General features: G+C 37.1%; 1 protein-coding gene across 2 annotated transcripts in view; it reads right to left on the bottom strand.

Moving 5' to 3' along the window:
* Positions 1-11,797: 11,797 nt before the first annotated feature.
* Positions 11,798-27,873, bottom strand: part of mmp17a (matrix metallopeptidase 17a) — a 142,599-nt gene continuing 126,523 nt past the window's right edge. For both annotated transcript variants that reach the window (XM_028462727.1, XM_028462728.1), the window contains exon 10: positions 11,798-14,605. In XM_028462727.1, the coding sequence (XP_028318528.1) occupies positions 14,280-14,605 (326 nt within the window). In that variant the 3' untranslated portion in view covers positions 11,798-14,279. The remainder of the gene's footprint in view (positions 14,606-27,873) is intronic.

The raw sequence follows: 27,873 nt of genomic DNA, 5'->3' as shown, positions 1-27,873 counted from the left end.
TCAAGCAAGGTGGTGGAGGGGTCATCTTCTGATCTAGAGGTTGGGGGTTAGATTCAAAGCTTTCTTGGGCAAGACACTGAACCTCAAGTTGCTCCCAATGGTCGACTAGCACCTTGCATGGCAGCTCTGTCCCTATGGTGTGTGAATGTGAGAGTGAATGGGTGAATAAGCTTGTTCTGGCCACGGTAACCTGTTTTTTTTTAATTCGGAATCAGCTATTCCGAATTAAATTATCGGAAATTGAAGTGTTCTGCTTCGGGTTTACATGGAAATGGTAATTCCGATTTAAGGTCTACATGGTTTATGCTGCTTTATTCAATTCCGCTTCAGGTTTGGGGGTTCTAATAGGACAGGGGGGCGAACATGACGTCTATCAGTAAAAACACTCAACAAACCTTTTCTTTTCGGCTACAACATAAAAAAACCACATGAGAACTGTTTTCGCTTTTAATTGTGATTGTAGTTTTGAAGCAGCAGCGCGACAATAACACACAGTTTCACTTTGGTCCACGGAGCAGGAGAAGGAGATAGGAACTAATCACCGGCAAATAAAGCCTAGTAAAACTCTGGAAAACAATAACCAGGAATAAATATTTGCTCCCTGGTAAAGATAGTAGCTCTAACAACAGGCACAATGATAAACTTTGAGATATTACAGCCTATACATTCAGTACGGCGATGTATTTAATAAGTCTGCGTGAATGTCCGCATGTTTATGCCTCCGTCCATCCTCTTTTCATTATATCCATGTCTTCTAAGGCTCTTTGAAATAAATAGTCTCATCTCTTGTCCGGGGCACCATTATGGATTATGTCATCGTTTAATTTGGAATGACATTTGCATTCGGAATTAAGCGTTCAAAAGGTCAGTTTAAAGAGGATTTAAATTTTATTGTCATTTAAAGAGGAATTAAAGCTCCCATGTAAACGTGGCCATTGTAAAAAGCTTTGGGAATACCTTGGTGGTGATAAAGCACTATATAAATCAAGACCATTTACCATGTCTTTTGTTTGTACGTCTGCACACTTTTCCTTCGTAAAATGCACCCTCCTTGGAGTCCTGTCTCATCTTCCTAGTGTCTCCACCTTGGGTGCTCTTTAAAACTTCACACTCATTCACCATCCTCACAGAAATAAGGCAATATACATCTGCTCCGTGAAAGATTCAAAATTCGATCTCATCAGTGCGGGTAATTCAGCTTTAAATTATCTACAACTAAAAAGGGGAAAGGGGAATTGCTTCAATTAATGAAAATGTGGAGTAATAGTTGGTGTGGGATTATGTGTTCATAAATGAGGAACAGGTCCATCTTGCCTCAAACATTGATTAATGTTCTCATATAAGTGTCCATATTCCATGGGATAAGTATAGTATTTTGAACAAGCATTTAGCCAATAACATACAGTAATAATACTTGCATCAAGTCTGCAAAAATGTCAACGTGAAGTTTAACCTATACCAGGTCACTGTCGTGGGTTTACAGCTCACACACCGCTGCTTCCTTGAAGGCCAGTCTTCTTCTGGATCATAACTTTTGTCTGTTTTATTAATGAATCCCTTCCTGTCATTGAATTTTAATCCAAACCCTGTATCAGAATGACCGCTTGTGGCTCGTTCAGCATAACAGCACTTTTGTTGATGCTGCGGTGCTGTGTGAGCCCTGCCAATAGGTCATGGCAGATAATTAAACTGTGAGTCTGAAGGAAACTCAATATACTGTGAGGAAGTCTGGGCCTCAGGGGAGACACTGGTATTCATTGACTTGATAAAAGCCTTTCAAAGAAGATCCAAGACAATATGTCTGACTTTTCGGCACTGCTGCTGTCACCTTGTTGGCCTTCACGATGTTAAACAGCTGCGAAACATGTAATTAAAAGGCTTGTTAATTCATCTGACTGGACTGTTGTGCTGTGTGCTTAACGGATTGAAATATATGGGAGATAATAAAGAGTCAAACCACACCGACTCCCTGTAATTCACATGGATCAAGTGATTAACTTGTACATAATCACTTCTTTCTCCTGAATTGATTTGATTCCTACTGTCTGCACATGTTGTGTGAAGGTTCTCATATACAGTAATGGGAAGTGGGGCCCTCTAGTAGTGACTAGATGTATTACAATGTTAAAATCCTGGAACTGATAGGACAAGTGATGAAAATCTGAATCAGAGTGCAGGATTGGCATTGTATCACAACTAATATCAGTCATTTATTAGAACTCAAACCAAAATTAGATTCGTGTTTAATCAGTGTTAGGTGCATGGTAAACTGTAACTTTTCTGTTTTTTTTATTTATATGTTGTCTATTAACGTACGTGCCTATTTGAAATTTATTCATACACCATCTCAGCCCGTGAAATGGCCAAAACATAGACAAACGAAGATATTTATTGGCAAATTGTCTTTTAAAAGACATGTATTAGTTATACCAATAAACTCTACATACATATTCTGATACCCTTTGGTTTTGGTGTTAAGACTACTAGTACAGTGCCCATTGGAAGTATGTATTCATATAGTGGGAGCTTTGGTAGAGTTGTCAATAATGGCCAAATGAGTATGTGTTTGAAGGTTGGATGTACAAAGAGGTGTATATACTCTGTAGTGTTATAAAGAGGTTTAATTGTGGGTGCAAAGTAAAATGGTGTGTGCGATTTCCCTGGTTTAATTCTATGGGACATGCGCGTGATAAATGTGTTGGGTTTTTTTTACTTATTTTTATATATTATTCATTTGATGTAATTTTCTGTAATGTATGTTTTTTTGGAGTCAATCTATGTATTTTTGTATTTTTCTGTTGCCTTTTTCTGCATTTTTTTGTATAATTAGTGTTTTTTGTTGCATTGTAGTGTGATTCTGGAGTTATTTTGTATCTATTTTGGTATAGTTACGTGCATTTCTGTTGTCATTTTGTGTTTTTTTGTATGAATATTTAGTTTTGTGTATTTTGTCATTTTCATATTTTTGTTGTTGTTCGATGTATTTTTCTGTAACGTATGTTTTTTGGAATCATTTTGTGTGTTTTTGGAGCCTTTTTGTATATTTTTGTGCATTTGTCTTATAGTTTTCTGTACTTTTTGTATAAATGTTGTTTAGTTTTTTGTTTGATTTTACTCATTTAGTAGATTTTTTATTATAAATACCTTGTGCATTTACATCTATCTATCTATCTATCTATCTATCTATCTATATTGCACTATAGATAGATAGATAGATAGATAGATAGATAGATAGATAGATAGATAGATAGATAGATAGATAGATAGATAGATCGATATTAAAACCTAAATTACAGCAATACACATACCAATACGAGAATGCACTTTAGATGAAAAGACTAAAGCCTAATTCATGTAAAAAATGTTTTTGGAGTCATTTATATAAACTTTCAGCCTTAAAACACACGAAACATCTTTTTCTGTATGGTCATCACCATTTTGGAGATTTCAGTCAATCACTGTTATGTTATGTTATGTCACTGTCAGGACTACATACTCTTATTTCAGTATGACGTTTTAGTGCATAGTTGCATATCATCCAATTCCTTGGGTGTTATGACGTTTTAGATAGATAGTTATTCGTTTACATTGGTATGTTGACGCTTATTTACAGAAGTGTTGCACTAAACTAGTGTCACTTTTCATAGGAAACTTTTTCAATATATTGACTTTGAGAGATATAAAATAAAAATTGTGTTTTTTCACTTAATCTTTTTTTTTTCTTGTTACATCATAGGTTCTCGTGGATTGATTTCTGACCAATAAATCGATAATCGCGGTATCGTCATATCGTGAGATAATCGTTATTGTGAGCTTTGTATCGCGTATCGTATCTTGAAGTGCCCAGAGGTTCCCACCCCTAGTTGGAACTGGTACTGGTAAAGTTGGAGCAATGAGGAGGTGACGCACTCATTGACATCTGGGCTGATGAGTGTATCTCACAGATGTTCATCGAGACACACAAGGCGGAATTTCTGCTCGCTGTTACGCGATTGCTTTAACAATACATGACACCCTCTTCTCTTCATTTCTATTTATTTGCCCAAAGAAGACTCTAATCCAGGTACGGCACCCCAAGTGAGTAGTTCAAGCAACTGCATCAGAGGCTGTTTATTGAAAAAGTGCAGTGAAAGTTGGTGGGGGGCCTTGGGGTTGGGGGTTGGGGTCAGTGGGGGGGTGCGCTGGGTCCTCGGCTCCTTGGGGTTTTCTCGGGTGTGTATATGGGGGGCAGTGGCTGCTTCTCGCTGCTTGGGATCTTAGGGGTGTCTGGGGGGTTGCTCGGCCGTGGAGTGGTGGCCTGGGGCTCCTTGGCACCCTGCTCTTTCTGATGGCCTGGCTGCATCTTCAGTTCCGGGGCAGCGCTTGGGTTTGCAGTAGTGGTTTTTGCACATACACTGGTCTACAATGCACTGGCACGCCTCGGGCTGTGGGATAAAACTCGTACTGGGCTTAACCTTAGACACGTTGTTCCCAAATACTCACTTTTTCCCTCTGTCCACAGCCACCACCATTATACCTAAGCTTCACACTTGTCACCATACTGGATTGAGTACACAACACAATAAGCACAATATACACAACAACAACTTCACTCTCACTTTAAAATAATCAACCCTTCCTCACCCTTTCCATTTCCCACCTTGAGTCTCTCCTCCCTGTTCCCACCCCCCCCACCCAGGTGTAACACTGCCCTCTCTTTTTACTTATTTCTTACCCGTCCTTAGGGAGGGCTGGTGATGGTCGTAAATATGCAATAAAATAAATTCATCAATTTAATTGCAATAACAAAACATGCATTGCCGTGTTAAAAAGATTGCTCTTCTTGTAGTGTTGACCTTTGACAGCATGTGCAGACAAGGAAAGAAAAAAAAAAAGAACAAGTGCAAAGTGAACACCGAGCCAAATCAAGGTGATAAAATGATCATCTGTTCTCTACCCATTTGGACCAAGTCTGAGACTATACTGGCATGAAATCAGCCTGAGTGTGTATTACAAACCAAAACAGGCTTATTTTATCCTTGGTCAATATACCTGTCAATGCTTTGTGTGTGAAATTTGACCAGATTTATATGTATATCAACACACATGAGAATAAATCACGAAGAGAGTACTCAATACAAAGACATTAGTGGCCTTGTTGAAGGTCATTATGTGGGCAATAATATCGTATTTGTAAGAAATGTGACAGACCAGACCAGCTGTGACTTATTCATTTAAAAATGTCATAGCTTGTGGCAAAAACAAGGACTTTTATTGGCTTTTTGTGAACAGACGACAGTGCTATCAAAGGCAACAGGTTGAATGTGGAAGACAGAGGATGGGTTTGGTTTGGTAGCCACATTCGTCTTTGTGTTGTTTCCGTTTCCTCAAGTTTAAAATCTTTCAGTCATTTTAAGGCTAATATGTGACATCACACAGATATTACAGCATTCTATGATTTTTTTTTCTTACTTTGAGACAATTCCCCTGCTCAATAAAATGTGTGGTGTAAAAATAATAATAAGTGTGAGTCAAGTAAAATAAAAAAAATATATAAAAAAAAAACGTAAGTACACAAATGGTTTGATATCTTGTTTCTTGCAGAAGTTTGACTTGATATTAGGAGCTTATAGTAAGTAAGTAAGTAATGTTTATTTCTATAGCACCTTTCACAGACATATCAACACATTCACACACCACTGGGACAGAGCTGCCATGCAAGGCGCTAGTCAACCACTGGGAGCAACTTGGGGTTCAGTATCTTGCCCAAGGACACTTCGACACACAAACCGGTATAGACCGGGATCGAGCCCCCAACCTCTCGATCAGAGGACGACCCCTCTTCCACCTGAAATTATACATTACCTTCTTTTTGGTGGTTTTGTAGTAGTGCACATACGTCATCCAATATCCAACCTGTCATTGCGTCCCACTAACATTGCAAGTATTTCTGATGGCTTTGCTCAAACCTGTGCGTTGACTAGAACTAAATTAGCGACTGGACGTCTCCTTCCTGTCCAGCTTCTTTGGGCAGGAAGGAGACATTGTAACATTGACCGCTGTTGTAAAGTGACAGTGGAGGGGCTGGCAGTGCCTGGTTTGATCGGCCTGCCAAACGCTGCAGCCTAAGGCAGCTTTTTCTGCCAAGCTTCAGCTACAAGCCAAGAATCTTGACAGCAGTACTGTACTTGCTTCATTTTGCAGTAACTGATGGAGCTGTGGACACACAAAACATCTATATTCCAACCGTGGCTAACACAGTACTCAGAGAGAGAGTTCCCCTGTACAAGATGTCCATCCCTTCCTTTTCTATAGTACGGTAGTACTAGTGACTCATTATGTTCAGGGTCTTACTGTAGTGTTCAGTGTTGGAATCCTTGTGTGGCACACATGGATTATGTGACCTTCAAATAAAATTAAACTTACAAATAATTTATATAGCTCTGGCTTTAATACATTAATTCATTCAAAAAAAGGTGCCAAATTCGTTAATTTAATCTGAATATTGTGAATAATCAAAGGTCAATTTACAGAGGATAAATGACTTATATTGTAGAGTTCTAGTGATGTAAGTTTTTGGGTTTTATTTATACAGTACATATAACCCAAAAAAATAATAATAATAAAAAATATATAGATACACACACACACAGTATAATATATACAATATAATGAAGGTAGTATGATGTATCATGCAACAAGATGAATTATCACAAGATGTAACGTTGAGGGTCGCAAGAGACAGTAGGACTTTTGTAGTGTGTAGTGTGTCAGTTTGGTCCCAAATTTAGGATTTGCTCAGTGCGATTAGTTTTAGGAGCTTTATTAAAGCTGCAGTATGTAGAATCATGAGACTTGTATAGAAAGAACCATGCTCCCCCTCCCCTCCATGTTTAGAGGGTCACTTTTACCATCGATGATACGTGAACACTCATTGACTTCAGTCGAGCAGCCAATAGTCAGGCCCAAAACAGCTCATGGAGCACTAGAAAGATCTCTGATTGGCTGAAACCTAGCGTTACGCTCCTGGATTTCTAAACCTCATATACATTCAATACTTTGAATTACAACATGCTAAAAGGTGATTATGAAGTTTTGACCAAATGATGGCAAAAAAAAAAAAAAAAAAGTACATACTGCAGCTTTAACTAGTATCTTCATTTTAGTTATTTCAGTTTATTAGTCTGTCTGCAGTGTGTATTACTAATATTTTAATCTCATCAGTCTGATGTGTTAGATTACTTACAGATGATGAGTTACTTCATGTCAAACTTAAAGCAGAGAGGGACAAAACTGTGGTAATAAACAGTAATCGGGAACGTGCAAGCACAAACATATTGATCATATTAACACCTATTATCCATCCTTCATTAAAAGTTCACATATGTTCCAACAGTCGTGCTTCTGGCTGAGGATAAACAGGTATAAGTTGACCTCTCCCGTGGCTTCCTCGAGCAGACGGTGGATCCCAGTGGGATTTCTGAGCCATACCTGTTAATTATCACCACTCAAGTGTTTCATCAGCGGGGGGAGGAAGAACTGCTGCTGAGTCGTGCCACAGCCTGGTCTGCAAGGCGTGATAAAAGAACCTGAAGATTATGGTGGAATCCCTAACAGGATAACAAATTAAGTATTTTATTTGAAAGGATAACAAGAGAACGAACGCATACATCAATATTTATGTCAAATGAACACAATCATATAAGAATTTATACGCTACACTGGAAAGAGCTGTGAACCATTACACCATTCTTTGTTTGTCGAACACTTTCTATACAAGTCAATACAACAAAGTGCTTCAAAAATAGTGATTGATCTAGATAAAGACTGTACCCCTCTTTATATTCCATAATTATGTCCTCCAGACACAATTGTGGAATCTGATCAGGATCTGTACATAAGTATGACTATGACTCTGCTGCTTCTCAGCTACTAAACCTGGGATGGTTATTAAATCTGGGTCTATGGCCAAAATTTGTACGATAAGGGGATTAGAAGTTTATGTATTGACCACCCCACAATTTACAAACAAGGCAGTAACTCAGGCGTAATGTATAAATGAATGTATTTTAGTTATTAAACTGAAAGACTTTGTTGTGGTTTTTTGATTAAAATAAGTGAAAATATCTGATTTGATAAGAAAACATCTATTTATCTGTGGATAACATCACCGTCTTTATTTTAACCTGTGTTTGCAGTTTTTTTTAACTATGAGAAGCACTTTGAGTTGCACTTAGTATGAGATGTGCTTTGTGAATAAAGTATGATAATGATTTATTAAAAAAAACGTTCCAGACCTGCTACAGTGTATCCCATCCTGATGAGAAACGGGATGACTGGCACTCAATCAAGCACACACATTCACACCATATGGCTCATTTAGTAGCACAGAGGAAACCCGTGAAAAGGAAAACAATAGGAGGTACAAACAGGGTGAAAGATCTAAAAGGTGTAAATGAACACTGAGCTTTCAGATCCAATACAGAAAAAAAGTTGGTCGCATTTTGGGATAAAAACCCAGTAATCAAACTTCATTAAGATGCATTGACCCTCTGAGCAGTCAGTTCCTTAAATACAATACATATGGTGCATTTACGTATACTATTTAATTTAAATGTTCACCTTCACTCTTCATTGTAAATACTGAAATATAATTAACTCATGTTTTTTTCATCATCCTTTTTGCACTACTGCACTATAATCATATTATTATTATTATTATTATTATTATTATTATTATTATTATTATTATTATTATTATTATTATTATTATTATTATCTTGTTACATTATCCCACTCAGTTTTACACATATTAGTCTTTAATTACTGTTTATATTTTTTTCTAGTTGATTGTTATTATTTAATGTTTACATTGTTAGAGAGAACACAGTTCACCAAGTCAAATTCCTCGTGTGTATAACATACATGGCCATTAAAGTTGATTCTGATTCTGGTATATGTTTTTAGGTTGAACAATGTTGAGCATATTGTGCTTTGAATTCGAGCTAAAAACCTTTAGAGCAGTTTTTACAAACCTTTTATGTTGTATGTACCCCCCCGAGTGTTACTTCAAATTAAAAGAACCCACATCCAGGCACATCTCACCCTTGGGGGATGCGACACCCGCACTTTAATAAAAAACACAAACTCACTCCCCTCACTTTTGACAGAGGGTTTCATTGTTGAAAACATATTGGATTGGTCCAGTTAGATTGACTGAATGGAGATGAAGCCAATCACAGCCAGCCAGTCAGAGAAGGAAAACAAAGAGTTAACAGCATTGAGTAAAGTGTAAGGAAAGAAGTAAAGTGACAAAAAGTGGTCCAAAAGTGACAAAAACATGACAAGGAAAGAGTAAAAAGTGACTAAAATGGGCCAAAAGCAGTCAAGAGTAGCTTTTTTAAAAGAAGAAACAGCTGGTATCAACATAATGGCAAAAGGTAGCTGAAATAAGCAAAATGTGGCAAACAATAGTGAAAAAGGGCAAAAATGTGGAACAAAAAAAGGCAATATGTAGGGAAAAAAGGAAACAAGTGTTATTTATTGGGAAAAAAGTAGCTTCTTTGGATGAAAAATTGGTGAAAGAATCGACAAAAATTGGATAAAAGTGTCAAAAAGAACTTGCAAAAAATGGACAAAAATGAGGAAAAAGGGATATTTATTGGCAAAGGGAAGCTAAAACCTGAAAAAAACCCTACAAAGTGTCAAATTTTTGGGAAAAGGGGAAAAAACGGCCAAAGACATAAGTCAAAAATGAGTTAAAAAGTCCCCATTTTTAAGGTTTTCTGGGGAAGTAATAATTCAAATTAAGATAAAGAGCCACATGTTGAGTATCACTGACTTAATAACAGCTTTATCATGGTTTTAGTAAATTAATTTAATAAACTAAATTCCCTTACTTTTAAAATTGCTGGTGCACCTCGGGCCCCATCACTTAATTTGCACAATTTGTTCCACATCTGATAATCTTTGTTACACATGATGTAAACTGTTAATTTTCTCTCTTCCTCTGAGACCATAATCATTTTTCATCAGACTTGAAGTTAATAAAACATGACACTTTGAATTTGGCTCATATGAATTTAATTTAGAACTGGCTCTCTCATTTTGTCCTTTGTCATTTCTGTACTATAAAACTATTGATATAAAGATCAATATATAGATATTTCCCATGTTTTTGTCCCATATTTGTATGACAGCTCACTATTAAGGGGAGTACCAGCACATATAAAGCGCTGCTCTTCGACTATATGATCATAAAAAGTATTTTAGGGTGAGACGTGCTGCTCCTTCAGAGAAATGAAGAGTTCCAGTTAGTACCTACAAGCTGTCACATTACCTTCATCCGTCTCCTTGGCTAAAAAAAAAAAACTACACAATTCCCCACACAGCCACGACACCCAAAATAACCTGAACCAGCACACATTCATGCAACGACACAGACTTGGCTCAGCATCTTTAATTTTGACTACAAAAATATTTTACATTAAAAAACACAGCTTCAAAGATACATGATTCCATTTGGTTTGCCGTAACCGTGGAGCATCTCAACCCAAATATATCTGTGTCTATATTTGAACTGTAGGTAAATATATCAGCAACAATAAATCTGGTTGCTCTCTTGTGAGGTCTGTGGAGGACGTCACCAATAGAAGCTTGGATTCAGGAAGGAAATGTAAGATAGGAATTTTAAAGCTATACAGATCCAAAATCTATTCATTTTATATGACAAAAAAAAAAAACAGTTAAACAGCGACCATTAACGTAGGAAATGTACCGTATTTTTTTTCGGACTATAAGGCGCACTTAAACACCTTTAATTTTCTCAAAAATCGACAGTGCGCCTTGTAATCAGGTGCGCCTTATGTATGTATTAATATGTCAAAATGTTTTAGTACAACTTTGGTTAACGATGAAGCTGCACCGCTTGATGGATTTTTGGTGCTTCAGGGCTACCGTAGTCAGGTGCCTCGCGGAGTGATATGTACCAGTACTGTGCTTCAACATACCATAAATATTTTATGTGTTAAACCTGAACAATGCTGAGGGTTATTATTAATGAGTTGAATAAAGTTTGACTTATCTGACTGCTTTGTTTTGCTTAATGCGCCTTAAAGGTGCAGTCTGTAACTCTATTTACCAAAGCTGTCACTATGTAAGGACAGCTTTACATGAAACTAATTGCTTGTGTGAAAAAACAGACTCATTGAGTCCCCCCTGCTGCTCCTTTAGCCTTTGGCAGATTGCCAGAATGCGCCGCGACCGAGCAAAAAGAACCAATCAGAGCCAGGATTGTGTTTGATGGGCTGTCTGACAGCTGTTGCTCACTGGCCCCGCCCCTTTCCCGGAGCTAGAGCGCCGTCTTTTTTACAGTGTATGGTGTGGAGGGGTAGAAGATGGAATTGGTGACTTTTCTGCTTGAAAGGTAATTATTGCTGCTTGATTTACATTATCATTGATTTGTATTTGTTTTAGAACTCTGTAGTGCATGTGTTGTTTGCATGTGCACAGCAGCCTCCGTGTGAGCTGCTGTAAGTGACACTGTGTTGTTGCTGATGCTGCTGAGGTGTGTGCACAATGAGAGAGAGAAGCGCTGCAGTAATATGCTTTTAACAGAGCATGTTATATTACTGTGATGATGCTGTCGGACTAACGTTAGCTTGTTAGCTCCTCTGAGGGAGGGACTTTGGAAAGTTTGGCAGGGCAAGAGAGCAGCGGGGAGGGAGGGGGAGAGAGGGATCTGAGAGTTGCGGACTGCACCTTTAATAATATTAATAATAATAATAATAATAATAATAATAATAATAATAATAAACCGTTGCGCCTTATAGTCCGGTGAGCCTTATGTATAAAAATAGACCCAGTCAGACCCATTCATTGATAGTGTGCCTTATAATACGGTGCGCCTTATAGTCCAAAAAATACAGTCTGTGTGAATTGAATAATATGTGTGAACAATATCATTTCTAATGAAGCAAGGATAATGGCAGTTTTACCTTGAGTCTGTTTGGCAGAAATAACATTCATTAGTCTTTTACAGTATTTCACATCCCATAGTGCTTTACCCTTTGTCTCAAGCTGCACTGATTGATCCTCATCCGTCTGTTTACAGCTCCCATCCCTTTATTTCATGACATCCATCCAACCACTGGAGCATCTTCCTGTCAGATTTTCATCCAGGCATTTATCTGTAAACCTAACTCACTATCTATCCACATGACATGTCTGGATGGGTTTCACCATGCTTTCAGGCACCTGTCCACTTATTCTTCACACTACGCCAAGCAGGGCCGTACAATTACACTTTAGTAGGTTAGTGGACCAAGGAGCCAAAAACAAGAAAGAGTACGAATGGATACTTCATCACTTAATTAAAAACTTTGACTGAGTTTAAGCCAAAGTGAAACATTTAAAATGCATTGATGCTTTATCCCTCTGAAAAAAAGTCATTAGGATTTATTTTTTAATTTTTTTTTACATCAAAAGGAGCGTCAAAAATATACTTTACCGTTAAAAGTCATAAGAAGTAAACTGAATGTGTTAATAATTCAAAAGTACCTTAAATAACAGCATAATGGTTAAATCAACTTTAAATAAATGAATTGCAGATACATTTTGACATTTTTAGCAACATTTTTCTGTTTTCCTGATGAGCGATTTTCCCCCAACTACAATCGGTAAAAAATATTCCGCAAGCATTGAAAAGGAAATACATACATAAACACTTAAACCATGAAGTCATGGAACATTTGAAACTTTTAAATAGTTTTAAAGAAATTTGTAAAGATACAGGGAACACCTATTAACCATGAATTAGTTGCTTATTAGCATTAGCAACATATTGGCTCCTAGTTAGTCATCATTACGTACTTATTAATGCCTTATTATACACTTAATGGCAGTCTTGCAGTCCAAACAGGGTTAGGGTTAGAATTAGATTAACCCTAATCCTAACCCTAGCATATTGAGATCGTAATTCATATACAACAACTTCCTTACTTACTGCTAATAGGTGATAATTCTGAGGTTATTGAGGGAAAACTCTTAGTTAATGGCTTACTGGTTGTATAATAAGGCCATGCAGAAGTACCTAATAATGGCTACCGTAATGAAGAGTCAATATGTTACTAGTTTGCATGCTAATAAGCAACTATTCAATGGTTAATAGGTGTTTCCTAAACTAAAGTGTTACCATGATAGGTTGAAACTCCATTATGCTCTATTTAACACGTGAAACGGGACTCTACAACCTTACAAGACTTTTCAGTTCACTGGTGTTTGTCCATTTTGCCTACATCCACATGGAGACTGATACAGTATATTCTTCCGAAAACCTTAAAAATGTAAAAAGCAACATTCTTCAATAATCAGTGAATAGTTGAGGCCTTGATTTGGTGCTGTAGGTTTGCTGCTGAAATACTCAAATATAAAGACAACATATTACATGCACGTTTAGTTGGTGAGGGCAAAAGGACGATGGAGCAACTTGTTTAAGTCTGAGTCGTGGCTGTAAATTGTGGACTTTCCTACAGTCAGATTTTCCAGCCCTCCTACCTATTCTAAAACAACATGCTTTATAATTAAAAAAAAAAAACATCGAACATGGGAAAAGCGCCAGACTTATAAACTGCCGTCTCTGAACCAAATGCTAAAAGTGAAAAGAGGATCTGATGTTGCACCATTTGTCGATTTCTTAAATGGGAAATTGTTGTGTCGGACTGAAGTATTTGAACTTTATTAATGATACCGTATCAAATCTGACAGTGAGAAAAAAAAGATGGTCACATGGTGCTCCTGCTCTGTATCTGTAAGCTCTCTGAATAAAATCAGAATTAGCATAGAGAAAAAAATGTATAATAATAATTAAAAAATCGCAATTTGATATTATTGCTGTGAACCTGTATGCAAAAAAAAAAAGAAGATTGAACTGTTGGACGTGTCTGATTATTGTCAATAATGCATCTCTGGTGTCTCATCATTTTATAACTCACAATGTTTAAAATAACAGCAACACAAAAAGGTAAATTCAGCAGGTAAATAATGACTAGCATTTAACTGAAGGATGGATGGACACCTACTCTTGAATGCTCTGTGAATGTTATCATTATGGTTCGCATTAATACCTAAACCGCTTTGGATGATCATTATCATCATTTGAAATAAATAACAACATAACAATAGCAATAAACAAATAAATTGATATTCACGTTGACAAAATATCCCAGTTTGTATTCCATGTGTTCATTTGCCCTTTTTAAAAGTTTCTTACTTGGAATGAGCATCAGCATCTTGCTTTAGCATCATAGCAGTTCAGAGCGGAGGGGCAGTGAAAGCGTCCACAGTGGCGTCAGCAGCCACAGGGCAGACGGGGACAGGCGGACGCCTAGAGGAGAGGCGGAGTCAGAGGTGCAGGAGCACACCTCGTACCCGTTCTCTGCGTGGTCAGGCTGTCGGTGCACGTTCACTCTCGTCTCTGTGTTTTTAGCTCCTGCATCAGGAGAGTCCGACTGCATCTCAGTGCACAGCAGCCAGTCCTTAGCGATGAGTCGGGGATATCCAGGCTCCACCTCCATATCACTGCCCGGCACTCGCCAATAATCTTTACCCTTGAAGAAATAGGATGAACCTTAAAAGACAAAAGAGAAGAAGAAAAATAGCTCATTTCATTAAAAAATGTTTGTTTCAAGTGCAGAAGTATAGACTAATACTATTAAAATACTATTTTCTACCTTAATCCCAGAAAAGTGAGTGGGTAACAAAAAAAATCCAATGGGTTAAACTTGATTGGTTTTTTCACAATATTTTATTTTAGTGCTAAGTTATTCTCTTTTTTACAATCTAAGTGACTATTTTTTAAACAAGTTCTGATGAACTACGGCCGAGTTCGCAGAACGTCTCCACGCTGAATAACACGTACCACGTCCCAGAGAATTCAGTGAAATGACTCAGTTCCAATAAGTAAATCAAATGAAGTTGTGCAATGTAAAATTGCAATCGATAAATTTAGAAATTACCGAAAAAGGTAATGATCCCTGGCACCCCCTTGGCACATACGGAGTATTGGGCCCCATTCATATATTGGTATGTGTCAATGATTCGGTACCACCAACTGTCGTAATATTTGACTCACAAATAAATGAGAAAACGACTTTAATGGAAATTTCCAAATTGTGCAAGGCATAATCGCAATTTACGTTAAATTACCTTTGAAACAATATATCACACGACTATGTTCCAATAATATTGGAAATTACCGGAAATGGGGGGGTGGGCCCTCGGGCTCCGTTTAAAAAAAAGGGCTCTGAGCATCTCATCATATTCATTCATAGGGTATTCATACTAAACTGCATTCTGATCTAACGAGAACTAACGGAGGAGTAGTCATTTGAAAAAGGGCCTGTGCCCCTATGACACGTACGGGGTAATGGGCCCCATTTATATATTGGTATGTGCCAATAATTTGGTACCACCAACCCGCGTACTATTTGAATCGCAAATAAATAAGAAATCGACTTGTTTTTTCTTTCCTTTTGGGGCCCCAAATCAAAAATCGGGCTCTGAGCATCGATGCGTACACATCCATAGATTATACCTACCAAAATTCAGCCTGAAGAAAGAACAAGAAGAACAAGAACAAGAACAAGAACAAGAACAAGAACAAGAAGAAGAAGAAGAAGAAGAAGAAGAAGAAGAAGAAGAAGAAGAAGAAGAAGAAGAAGAAGAAGAAGAAGAAGAAGAAGAAGAAGAAGAAGAAGAAGAAGAAGAAGAAGAAGAAGAAGAAGAAGAAGAAGAAGAAGAAGAAGAAGAAGAAGAAGAAGAAGAGCCTAATAACGCTATCACATGAAAAGGAGTTGATTCAAAGTGCCCATCAAGGAATTTTATTGTAGAGTTTTGGCTTGATGTATTTATTTATCGCAAAGGAAGTGACGCCCATAATAAGGAAGTAGTACCCCAGATATAAGGTAGATCAAGCTAACAAGCAACATAACAGCAACTTTGTTTGTTTTCAAAAGGAAAATTTAAAAAATAGCCTTATTGACCAGGTTTTATAGGATTACTCTTGTGATATGAAACAATAAGTTATTGGAAGACTAAAATAAAATAACTGCGAAAGCTTCCTCCACATTTAGAAAATGATAATATTTGTTATACCAAGAAATAAATATGCTTGTGTATTATGAGTGCCAAAACTAATGTTTGAAACAGACCTTGATGTCAGAATTAAATCCAATGTACAAAAAAAAAAAGAAAAAAAAAACCCTGCAGAAAAGAGAAGCTAGAAACCTTTAATAAATTGAAAAAAAAAGACCTGTGAGAGTAAGACTTGGATCCTTAACGACTCCTCTGAGACTTTTTGCAGCTTTTGACACATTCAAAAACAGAAACCCCCTGGATTGAATAGAACAACTGTTCGAAATAATTTGCCTGTAAAGCAGACTTTAAAAGCACCCAATCTGGCAACCCTGCTAAGGAAAATAGCAGCAGCTATTTGTGGTATACCCAGCCAACACTATGGCATTTTCTTCTTTTCCAACAACAATTAACAAACAAATGACATTAATGGTGCTGTTGTTTACAGCTTTCAATAACACGGTTTTTCTTGCTTATTCCATCTCTTATTTCTCAGGCTTCTCTCTCTTTGTCACTCACTTAGAATTAGAACCGTCTCCATGCTTTTACAGTATTTCTCTTTAATCATTCTCAACACCTTCTCCTGCTGTTCCATCTTTATCCCCCACTGATAGCCCAAAAGACAGAGAAAAGATTGGATGTATTCTTCACAGGTAAGTACACGAGAGCAGCTGTGCTTATAGTGATAAATATGACATTTTGCTAGAAAGTACACATTTCATCGCATGAAGGTGTACTACAGACCACCAAACCCTCACAAACCAAGCTTCTTTCCCATTCATGCAGCCAGAGAAATTTGACATGCGTGTAGCCCTAAAAAGCACTCAGTACATTATGCTAATTATATGTTTCAGTGCCAGTTTTAAAAGCTACAGGTGTCGTATCAAAGCGTAATCAGCTATTTGATAGGAGTTTGTAAAGGGGATTAGCTTTTATAAACGTGTCCAAAAGCAAGTCAAGTAAAAATGAAAAAAAAAAAGCATATTTAAAAGTGCTTTAACTTGTCAGACACCAGATGTCTTAGTAATTCAAATGTAAAACTGCTGCTCTGAGCTCTTGGCGTGACACCATCACTTATACTGCTGCTCTGAGCAGCCAAAGAAACAGAAGAGTTGGAACTGTCGCCCACTGCGGTCTCAGATTTTTTCGTCTCACGGATTTTGTTAATCAAATTTTGGTAAACAAAAGAAGTTTACATCGACTTTTTTTTAACTTTTACTGGTTTTTAGAGCAACCCAAAGCAGCACAAGTTGTCATTTTGACAGAAAAATCTGCTAAATGATCCTGGATGCTTCACCTCCTATAGAACTCAATGGACGAAAAGGGCCGATTGGCGTCATCAATGACGTCATTTCAACATGGCAGCGCACAGACTCTGAAATGGTGAAGTAGTCCCATTTTTAAAAAGTTCATAAAACAAACATGGTGCTAAATAATGCATTTTGTTAGGCATAGATTTTCTAATAAGGTTTTAGGCCACATTTGTAAAAACAATGGAGGATCTTTTTAAAATATTACCATGTCAACCTCAAACAAAAAATATAACTAGTTTATTATACCTTTGAAAGATCGTCAATATTTTCAAATATGACACTGTGATCGCAGATTGTTTTCTATTTGAAAAATCATCTATCCAAATACAATTATCAATCATTATTTGAAATGAAATTAATAATTTCATTAAAACATACCTTGATTGAGAACTTTTAAACATAAAACATTGACCGTTATTTTGTGAACAAATTATTTTTGTTATGGATTTCATATACTTTAACCTATTCCTAATAATAATAATAATAATAATAATAATAATAATAATAATAATAATAATAATAATAATAATAATAATATATACCAACTAGACAAAATGCTATTCAAAATAAAATGTATCCAATTAATGGCTTTTTTTTAGCTAACCCGAAATAACCTCTGTGGAATAAAAAACATTTAACTAATATCTGTCTCAAAACTAAACAAAATTGACTAACTAAAGTAAGACTATAATTTAAAAAAACTAAGACTTACATGAAATTTAATGAAAAACTGCTTTAAACCATTTTCTCATCATAACTTCTATTGCTAATTGATACTACATGACTACTTTGTGCCCTAAAACTGAAACAAAAAGGCAATTTTTATGTGATAACGTTGTACAAAAGCACAAATGTTTCTTCAGCCTGGGACACAATCAAACATAAAGTTTGACATCCCTGAGCAGCTACAGTACATTAGCCCCCGCACTGCTGCTAGCATACATATTGGGATTTGTTTACTCTCCTCACTGAGCTCTCTATCCCTGCGGAGCCTGTCAAAAAAACAGTTAAAATACAGTGAAAAGCCCTGTGAGTATAGAGATGAAGGCCAGATGATCATCTTTTACCCCACGGAAGCTCTCTGACCAAGCTTTATGCACAGTTTGCTAGCACTCTTATCTGCAGCATCATGAGACGTCATCATCTGTGCTGAATACATAATTTGATTAATCTTGATTTTTTATGAAACGTGGGCTTTTGTAAATTCTAGAGTTATATTTATGGGAACAAACTTTTACACAGACTGCAGATTTATCCACAAAGACAAGGGATGGGAATCGAAAATTGGTTCTTTCTGAGAAACAGTTGACAGTAATCCAATTCCTAGGAATCATTTGTTTGTTTGTATTTCAATTCCGCTTATCGGTTCCTCTTACGTCGCAAATACGTAACAATAAACTCCTCCTGGTGCTGTATATTGTGTTTATGCTGGCACCAAGTGAAGCTCCTTCCACCATATAGTTGTTTGCTGTCCACCGTGGAGAATCCACCTCCTCCACCCACAGCTGTGCTGTCCTCCGTGCTGTGTTTGTAGCGTCTCTGTTGCTACGCTACTCACTTTCGGGTTTTGTACACTCACACAAAAGTTGCTTCTTGCTCTGACTTTTCTTCTGAAACCAACAAACTTCCACAAGAACACACACCTCTTGCCAGTTTATGTCCTCATAACAAGTAATCAGACATGGGCGACGGACTGGTACTGATCGTTGTCTTTAGTTGCTCTTTCACACTGGTTTACGCACACACACGCACACGCACACGGCTGATGACGTTGCATGTAACAACGGGGACGGCGTCTCTGAAGGTCCATTTATAGAAAAGTAAACAAAGGCTAAACTAAAGCTTTACCATTTAAATACATAACAATAAGTGCAGCTGTACTTCTGGTTAATATGTTCTTTTTACAGAAGAATTATTTGTTTTATATCCGAATTAATTTTGGATCAACTTGTTCAAGTTCAAAAGGAGCACTGGAAATATTCTCAAATGTTTGTAGCTAAAATGTCATATGTTGTAATAATAATAATAATAATAATAATAATAATAATAATAATAATAATAATAATAATAATAATAATAATAATAAAAAGAGAGCTGATATTCCTGCAGGAAATTAAAGAGACAAAGATAATAAAATAGAGTTAAAGCAAACAAATTAATTTGTATTATTTAATTCCCTCACCCAATGAGAATCGATAAGGAATCGAATCGATAAGCATTATCAATAATGGAATCGGAATCGCTAAATTCTTATCAATTCTCAGACAACAATCCTCATTAGTCCAATGAGACGCTCCATTGCCACCGCAATATGGAGAACATTTTCTGAAGCAAGGGTGTCAATCTCATTGTGTTCTGGGGCAAAAATTCAGACCAGTTTCATTTTAAGTGGGGCATAAGAGAATCATCAGAGCATTTGGTAAGTGCAGTTTTAACAATATTGCTCTAAAGTTTGCAGCTTTTTGTGATTTATTAGCTTGAATTTAGGACCGGGTCAGGACTTTTCCTTTTTGTGGGAAGGCTGACCTTGTTTAAAACCAGGACAGCTGCGAGTTCCCTCACAGACATTTGTATGCTCAAGTATACCATGAGCATTACAGTGGCTGCTGTGTATTTACAGAGGAAGTAAAAGACTAAAATGGAATACAGGCACAGACACACTCAGTCAATAAACATTGCTGACACGCCAGACTCAGACGAGACGTGCTCCTGCAATGATCACATTACATATGATCCAGCTCCAGTAAAGCTTGTTATTTTCAGAGAGATCAAGAAGGAGAAAAAGTCTGTGCAAAGTTTGTGGCAAGGAGAAAGAGAGGTAGAAGTTTCAAATCGTGTCACTGATATCAAAATAAGCGTGGATGGTTAATCGAAAAATTCAATTAAAGTCAAGCTTAACATTATCCGTACTTCCTTCCAACATTTTGTGAAGATCACCTCATAGCTGCTATCTGGCTAATAATTGTGCCAAGTTACAACACAATTAATTACTGCAGGTAGGATGTATTTACTGATGATAACAGATTAGCATATTTGAACTAGAAAATACAGGAGATTAAAATATTAGAAATTAACATATAGATAGTGAAATACATGCGGTGAACCAGAAAATGACCAATTTTCTCCCGAAACCTACTTTAATGCTTGCATATTAAAAATGAATATTCTTAAATGGTGAATGAAATAAACTGTGCTACAAATATTTTGTCTCTGACCAAAACATTAAGCAATCTTTCAATAATATTTCAGACTAAAGATTTTAGCAAGCATGAAATAAATTCAAAATACCACTCAGGGCCTTATATTGATGACAGGTACACTTTGCGAATGTAGATGTAAAATGGAGATAAACTAGAATCAATGCTAAACCAAATAAATTAAGGGAATGTACTTAAAATGATAAATCTAAAGCTGAATAATTAAACTGCGTTACTCATTTGTGTAAAAACAATGTCTTTGGGTTATTTACATCAACGTTTAGCCTCAAACACCAGTAATATCCCATAATATGTTGCCATTGCCATTTTGAAGATTTCAGCTTTCGTTCACATATTATTAATAATAATAATAATAATAATAATAATAATAATAATAATAATAATAATAATACATCAATTTTATATAGAGCTTTTTTGGGAACTCAAAGTCGCTTTACAGAATTAAGGGATCATTCTTTCACTCCACACTTAGTGGTGGTAAGCTACTATTGTAGCCACAGCTGCCCTGGGGCAGACTGACCTAAGCGAGGCTAAAATAGTGACCACCTCCGACCACCACCAACACTCATACACCACATTCATACTAGGCAATGTGGGTGAAGTGTCTTGCCCAAGGACACAATGACAGATACCACTGGAGCGACTGCCACCCCACTTAACGTTCACATATCATATTGTTATCGCATAAGGCATTGTATTGTCGCCCCCATAGAGAAATAGCATTTAAATCTGACGATTAAGGGCTTAGTTACATGTCAACTACTTCCTGGGACGTTGTATTGTTACTCCTAAAGGCTGGCACACAGAGTGGATTCTGTAGGATTGGAAAGGACCAAAAGTCCTGAGAATTCTGCGGCACCCCTTTTTACTTCCCAGGTCCTGGACCAGGTTTCCACACACAAAGAGGATGGGACTGTTTAGGATTTATTTCATTAATTCTTCCTTCTCGGAGGTCACCATTTGTAAACCAGTCATATGACTTTATGTGTTGCCCCTATTATCAAAAACTTAATTGATTAGTCCTAAACCCCAGCAAACAGGCAGGATCATAGATCTGTGTTCTAGGACTAGATGTTAATATCCCTTGATGAATTATGCAGGCCTCGATGAGACCCTGTGGGATAGTCAATGGAGTGATGGCATTTTTTGATTTGTCAAGTGGGTACATTCCTTCTTGGGTGTTTCACTGATAGACCCAATATATCTTCAGAGAGTTCAGCAGTGAATCCCAGTGCCCCAGGTTTACTCCCAGATGCCATCTACTCACTTAGAGGCTAAAGCAGGGTCAATTGTCCTCTTCCACAGCCACTGGTTCCCTTTTTCAGCAACCACGGAGAGGTCTTTAAAAGTTTAGCGATTGGCCTTCCCTTGCATTTCCATCTGCTTGAGGAGGAGCCTGGATGTTGAGGTGGCCACGAAACCTCTGCAGCCCACCTTTACTTGGTGTACCTTCACTTTCGACCATGCAGTTGCGTATTGGCTGCAAGTTCTGTGTACCTCAATTTCTTCTGTTCGTAGGGCTTGTCTACCGCACTCTCCCAGGGCACCGTGAGCTCAATGATGTAGACCAGTTTGAGTGAGGCTGAACATAGTACAAGGTCTGGTCACAAGCTGGTGCATGCGCTCTCACTTGGGAAGATGATTTTCCTTCCCAGCAGCTTCTAGTTCCGTGCTCTTCCCAGCTGGACGGTGTCTGGTCCTCATGGCAGTGAGGCTAGCATTTACGTCCGGAACAACCCAGGATCAGTCCTGAAATTTCTACATTTTTTGATATGGCCAGGATCGCTCCGCGACCAATACATCCTATCTACTGACATTGTCCCAGACAAAATATCTGTCCCGATCCACTCTGTGTGCGCCAGCATTGAGACAACCAGGAAATTCATGATGGACGTATTTTGATGTTAAACTTACCAGGAAACAAGAAATCAGACTTAGCCATCTTACTACAAATCCATGCATGCTTTCCAGCTAAACAAGTACCTGTGCAGCACTCTCCATAGCACTGTTTTCTCCAATTTTCTGCTTACTTTGCATGTTTTGATAGAATCTGGTCCATAATATACCCTGAAGTTTGATTTCACAAATACAAGCATGATGGACTTTTGTGATGGGACCCCACCATACAGCTTTGTGAGGTGGGGTTAGATGGCAAATAGCTTGATGAGACAGCAGGTGACTGAAGAAAAAGTAAACAATTGCAAATGTATGTTATTAGCCTTCATTAGAAAATTATGAATACTGTTACCAGCGAACCCTTGGATTATATCTTCAAATCTGTTTCATTTTGACTATCCTTCAGCATTTTAAATCTCTTGAGCTCCACTGTAAGAGTGTAAAAAAATGTAATGATCACTTCTTTAGTGCTATTTAGTGCTTATTTCTTGCACTAATCCAGGTTCTGTATTGTCAAACTTGTGCCCCTTATGAGTGACACACAGTTAATAGTCATTATTCTTCTACATGCTGTACTTAAAATGTTATTATGAGCAGCGATAATAAACAATAACCGCTTCTGAGACACCAGGATAGAAGAGAAAAATATTGCTCGATTAGCGATCAGATCAGTGAGATATATTGCCCTAAAAAAAAATCATTTGATTTAATTCATGAGTGTCTGGCAAGGAGAGGATGACATGTTGTAAACAATCAATTGGCCAAATTTGTGACAGTTAATTGAAAACAAACCATTTATCAGTCATCTGGCTTTGAAACCACCTCTCTGATGGCTTCGCTGAGAAGCCGAATGTGATCATTTTGATTTGGACCCAGATTGATAATAAACGATGGAAAGCAGGACCCCTGTCAAAATGAAGCATTATTCACGCTCAACAACTTGGTGACAACGGAAAATCATCCCACTCAGATAAAAAAATATGTTTCTTGGCTGTGTCACTGTCCACAATAACACTGGAAAAGAATGTCACGCTACCTAAGTTTCACAAATACATTAGTCTCTGAGTGGAACGGAGCCAACACAGCTCAGAACACCAATAATATGGTTGCAAGATGTTGTGCGATGGTGGAAATGCCAATGGTAAAAGCAAAAGAAAGAAAACAATTCCATTCTGGAAGAATAACTTCACAACAAGTGTATGGTCTGAGCTACATTGTATCTTTGCATATACTGTAAGCCTTTATTTTTATAATTATTTTTTACAGACTTTTCTACTTTTACTCTAGTAATGTAGATGTTTGTAATGTTTGTTGTTGTATGTGTTGTTTTTCATTCTGTGCATGCAAATCCAGTTCACCTTATGAAGGCAATAAACTCTAATCTGAAGATTAAGAATTCCCAAACACAAATATTGTTTTTATCCTCTAGCATCTGGAAAAACTGAACACCTGATAAACAGTCACCGCTAAAAACAATAGAACTCACCTTCATTTTCAGGCACAGTGTAATAACTACCTATTCATTATTTAAATAGCATATTTTAAGTAGAAGTTAAAATATATTTATATACTTAGTATTTTATTTTCTGTTACAGAAAAGCTATTTGTCTTTGATTCCAGATATGTTTGTGTTCAGGACTATGTGCATTAAACTCAAACTTTATGCAAGTACGATAAGGCCAATTGAATAACCACTAAAAAGGTAGGTATTTTATTTTTTTAAGAATCAAAATATAATCAAGAACAATAGTAACAACAATAGCAATACTTAAGTAAAAAAAAACAAAAAGCAACAACCAAAAAACAAAAACAAAAAAAACAAAACTTATTTGAATCTGTTGATTTTTCTACAATTTATATTTGTAATAAATATACATAATTCTACAATTATGCTTTAAAAAAATAAGTAAATAAATGAAGAAAACCCTTTCCCATGTTTGTACTCACCTATTTATGTTGAGCAATGTGTTTAGGTACAGCAGATTCAGATTGAGAATACTGTATTGATCCTCAAGGGGTAATTTATTTGACAGTGTTCATTAGAAAAACTTTGCTCAAAAAAGGATTTAATTGAAGAGCCTAACAATGACAGGAGGATAACCAATGGCTGAACTCTAAAAAAGGAAGGTTAACCAGAAGCAGCGAAATCAACACGGACCTTGTGCTCCATTCAAACCTTTTAGATAAGGTTAAAACACTGATAGTGCTGAGGTTAAAGCTGCATGAACAATCTCTGTCGGACCTCTTTGATCAGATCAGAGATCTTGACAATTTGTCTTTCAAACCCTCACTTGATATCTAATAGTGACCTTTCCTCACCACAGAAGACCTGCTTGTCTTCACCTAAATGGTTTCTCTCCATGTTTGCAGTTTAAAGGTCAGGTCCAGGTTCTCCATGGTAACCTGACTCAGAGTCTTGTCATGCAAAAATTTGGTTGTCTAGAAACTACCTCAAATGGGTAATTAAGACATGCAGCCTAACATTTCATTTTATTTTATTTTCCTTTTATGGGTCAGTGGCCCTATGTACATACTGTGTTTACTAGAGACTTGGAAAAACTTTTATTTTCAGCTTGTTCAATAAATATGAGAAAGCCAGCATATAGAGATATACCTCCAGCATAAAAAGATTTACCCTATTCCCAAAGAAAAGACAAGTAAGGATGCATAAGGGGAACCCCTCAGAGTCAGTGTAACCCCTTGGAGTTAGTATAACTCCTCGCAGTCAGTGCAACCTCTCAGAGTCAGTGTAACGTTTGAGAACAATTCATTTCTTAGAGTCCTATTTTATTGATGGAGGGGTCTTAAAATTTATTATTTAATTGAACTGATAATATTTCTACACGTGGGTGTACTATTAGAGTTGGTATAGGATGCTGGTCTTTGTGCAGAGTAGCAAAAACATAATGAACTCAATAACCACACTTACCAATCACAACAGCTGATAAGCTGTTCCATGTAACCTCTATATTAAGATAAGATACTTAAATGCATTTTCATATCCCTAAAATCGTTGAGTGTAAATTAATTCCGAGTGGGTAAAAAATAAGTAGCAAACTTTATGGGCCTATACTACGAAGCTAGGTAGTTATATTTTGAATTTATCTCCGTTAGCGGGCTTCACTTAACCAAACATTCTCCATCAGACAGAAGCTGTCCTACGAATCTCGATTACAACTCGCTAAGTTAAGTGAGTGGATTTCAGCCTGGCTACGTGCGTGCTGTTGTGACAGAGGTGGAGATTACAACGTCAGACCAATCACAATCACAGATAAACTGTAGAGAACAACTTATGTCACAATTGAGGAATAATTCTTGAAAAATATGGAGAATTAAAATCCATAATTCAGACCAAAAACAACACTTTCTGCAGTAAAAGCAGCAAGTAATTAATGTAGGAATTGATGAGTGTTAATGCCTAAATTAGCGAGATTATAAATGGAGAATTAACAGACACTCTGGTCATTATATAAATGAGAACATAATATAAATTCCCATTGCTATGCGGATGACACACAGCTCTATTTGTCAATGAAATCAGATGAAACTCATGAGTTATTAAAATGCCATGCTTGTCCTAAAGACATCACATCCTGGATGAGCCGTAGCTTTCTCCTTCTTAACCAGGATAAAACCAATTTTATTTGGTCCAAAACACCTTAGAGAGAAATTATCAGAGCAAATAGTGTCTCTGGATGACATTACTATGTCACCCAGCACCACAGTAAAAAAAAAAATGTAGGCGTTATCTTTGATACTGATGTATCTCTCATATTAAACAAATCACAAGGACAGTCTTCTTCCACCTCCATAATATCTCTAAAATCAGGAATATCTTGGCCCAGAGTGATGCTGAAAAACGTATTCATGCATCTGTTACATCCAGACTAGATTATTGTAACTCCAGTTAATTCAGAATGCTGCAGCTAGAATACTAACAGGTACTAACAGGAGAGAACATATTTCTCCAGTATTGGCTTCCTATAAAATCTACACTAGAGTTTAAAATTATCCTGTTAGCCTACAAAGCTCTACGTGATCAAGCTCCTGTAAAACATTTTTTTTCTTTTTTTTCTTTTCTCCTGTAAATCTTAAAGACACTCCGCTCCCAGTTTCCTGGTCTACTGGAAGTTTCAAACGTGTCTGGAAATAGAACTGGAGGCAGAGCGTCCGGCTACCAGGCTCATCGCCTTTGGAACCAGCTCCCAGTCTTAGTACGGGAGGCTGCTACTCTCTCCACCTTTAAGACTAAACTCAAAACCTACTTATTCGCTAAAGTGTATACCGTATAATAGTGCTAACCTAACCACAAGGAACAAAGCCCTAAACCTAAAAATTAAGAACTAAAAACTAAAATGATATAGTAGAACACCAACATTATATTCAAACACAATCCACCATCTACACATACTGTAGCTCTAATGGGTTGCAATGTGCAATGTCCAAAACAACAGTTATGCCGAGTTGTAGCTAACCCCCCACTGCTGTACCTCGTTGTATACCCATTACACTGCTCACACTGTTTACACACCATTTACACTGATGTCCACCCTATACTCATTCCCATTCACTCACACATAGTCTAGCACCAGGTGTTTCCATGCAGGCAGACCTGCTAATACTGTATCACGTTTTTGTGCAGTCTGTGCCTTCTCCTCGCCTTTTTCTCTCTTTTATGTTTCAGGTGTCTTGACGCTGGAGCTGGCAGTTCCAGATCTGTGGTTCACGGCTCAACTACTCTGGGACACTCTGATGGTCTATCTCTCTATCCTGTTCTGTTCTATCTTATGTCCACTAACCCCAACCAGTCAAGGCAGATGGCTACCACCTCTGAACCTGGTTCTGTTGGAGATTTCTTCCTGTTAAAAGAAAAACTGTTAGAAGGGAGTTTTTTCTTCCTACTGTAGCTTATGCTTGTTCATTTGGATTTGTTGTTTTTTTCTCCTTTTTATTACAATTTTGATAGCGCTTTGAGATTGCTTTTGTTGTAAGTAGCGCTATATAAATGAAGTTGAATTGAATTGATCAGTTTCACTTTTACCTTGTTTGTGGCTCTGATGCTGTGTGCATACAGATCAGCCTATACATCATAAAGTGGAATATATTTATATTTTATATTATCTCACAGGACTGAGGCTCTCTGCATCACCCCAGAATGAATGAATGAATGAATGTATCAATCTGAAAGCACCCGATGCACTCAGGCTTACTGCTTACTTATTTTACTTTATCAGTCCATCAGATATATTGTAAATATCTACATTTCCTATATGATGTAATGGTAAATGAAAGGATAAATATCCTCTCTCCAGTCAGCGTCAGATCAGATCCACAGA

The sequence above is a fragment of the Gouania willdenowi genome, chromosome 12, assembly GCF_900634775.1.
Source record: "Gouania willdenowi chromosome 12, fGouWil2.1, whole genome shotgun sequence".
In the NCBI taxonomy this organism is placed as follows: Eukaryota; Metazoa; Chordata; class Actinopteri; order Blenniiformes; family Gobiesocidae; genus Gouania; species Gouania willdenowi.
This window is presented reverse-complemented; position numbering and strand designations above follow the sequence as displayed.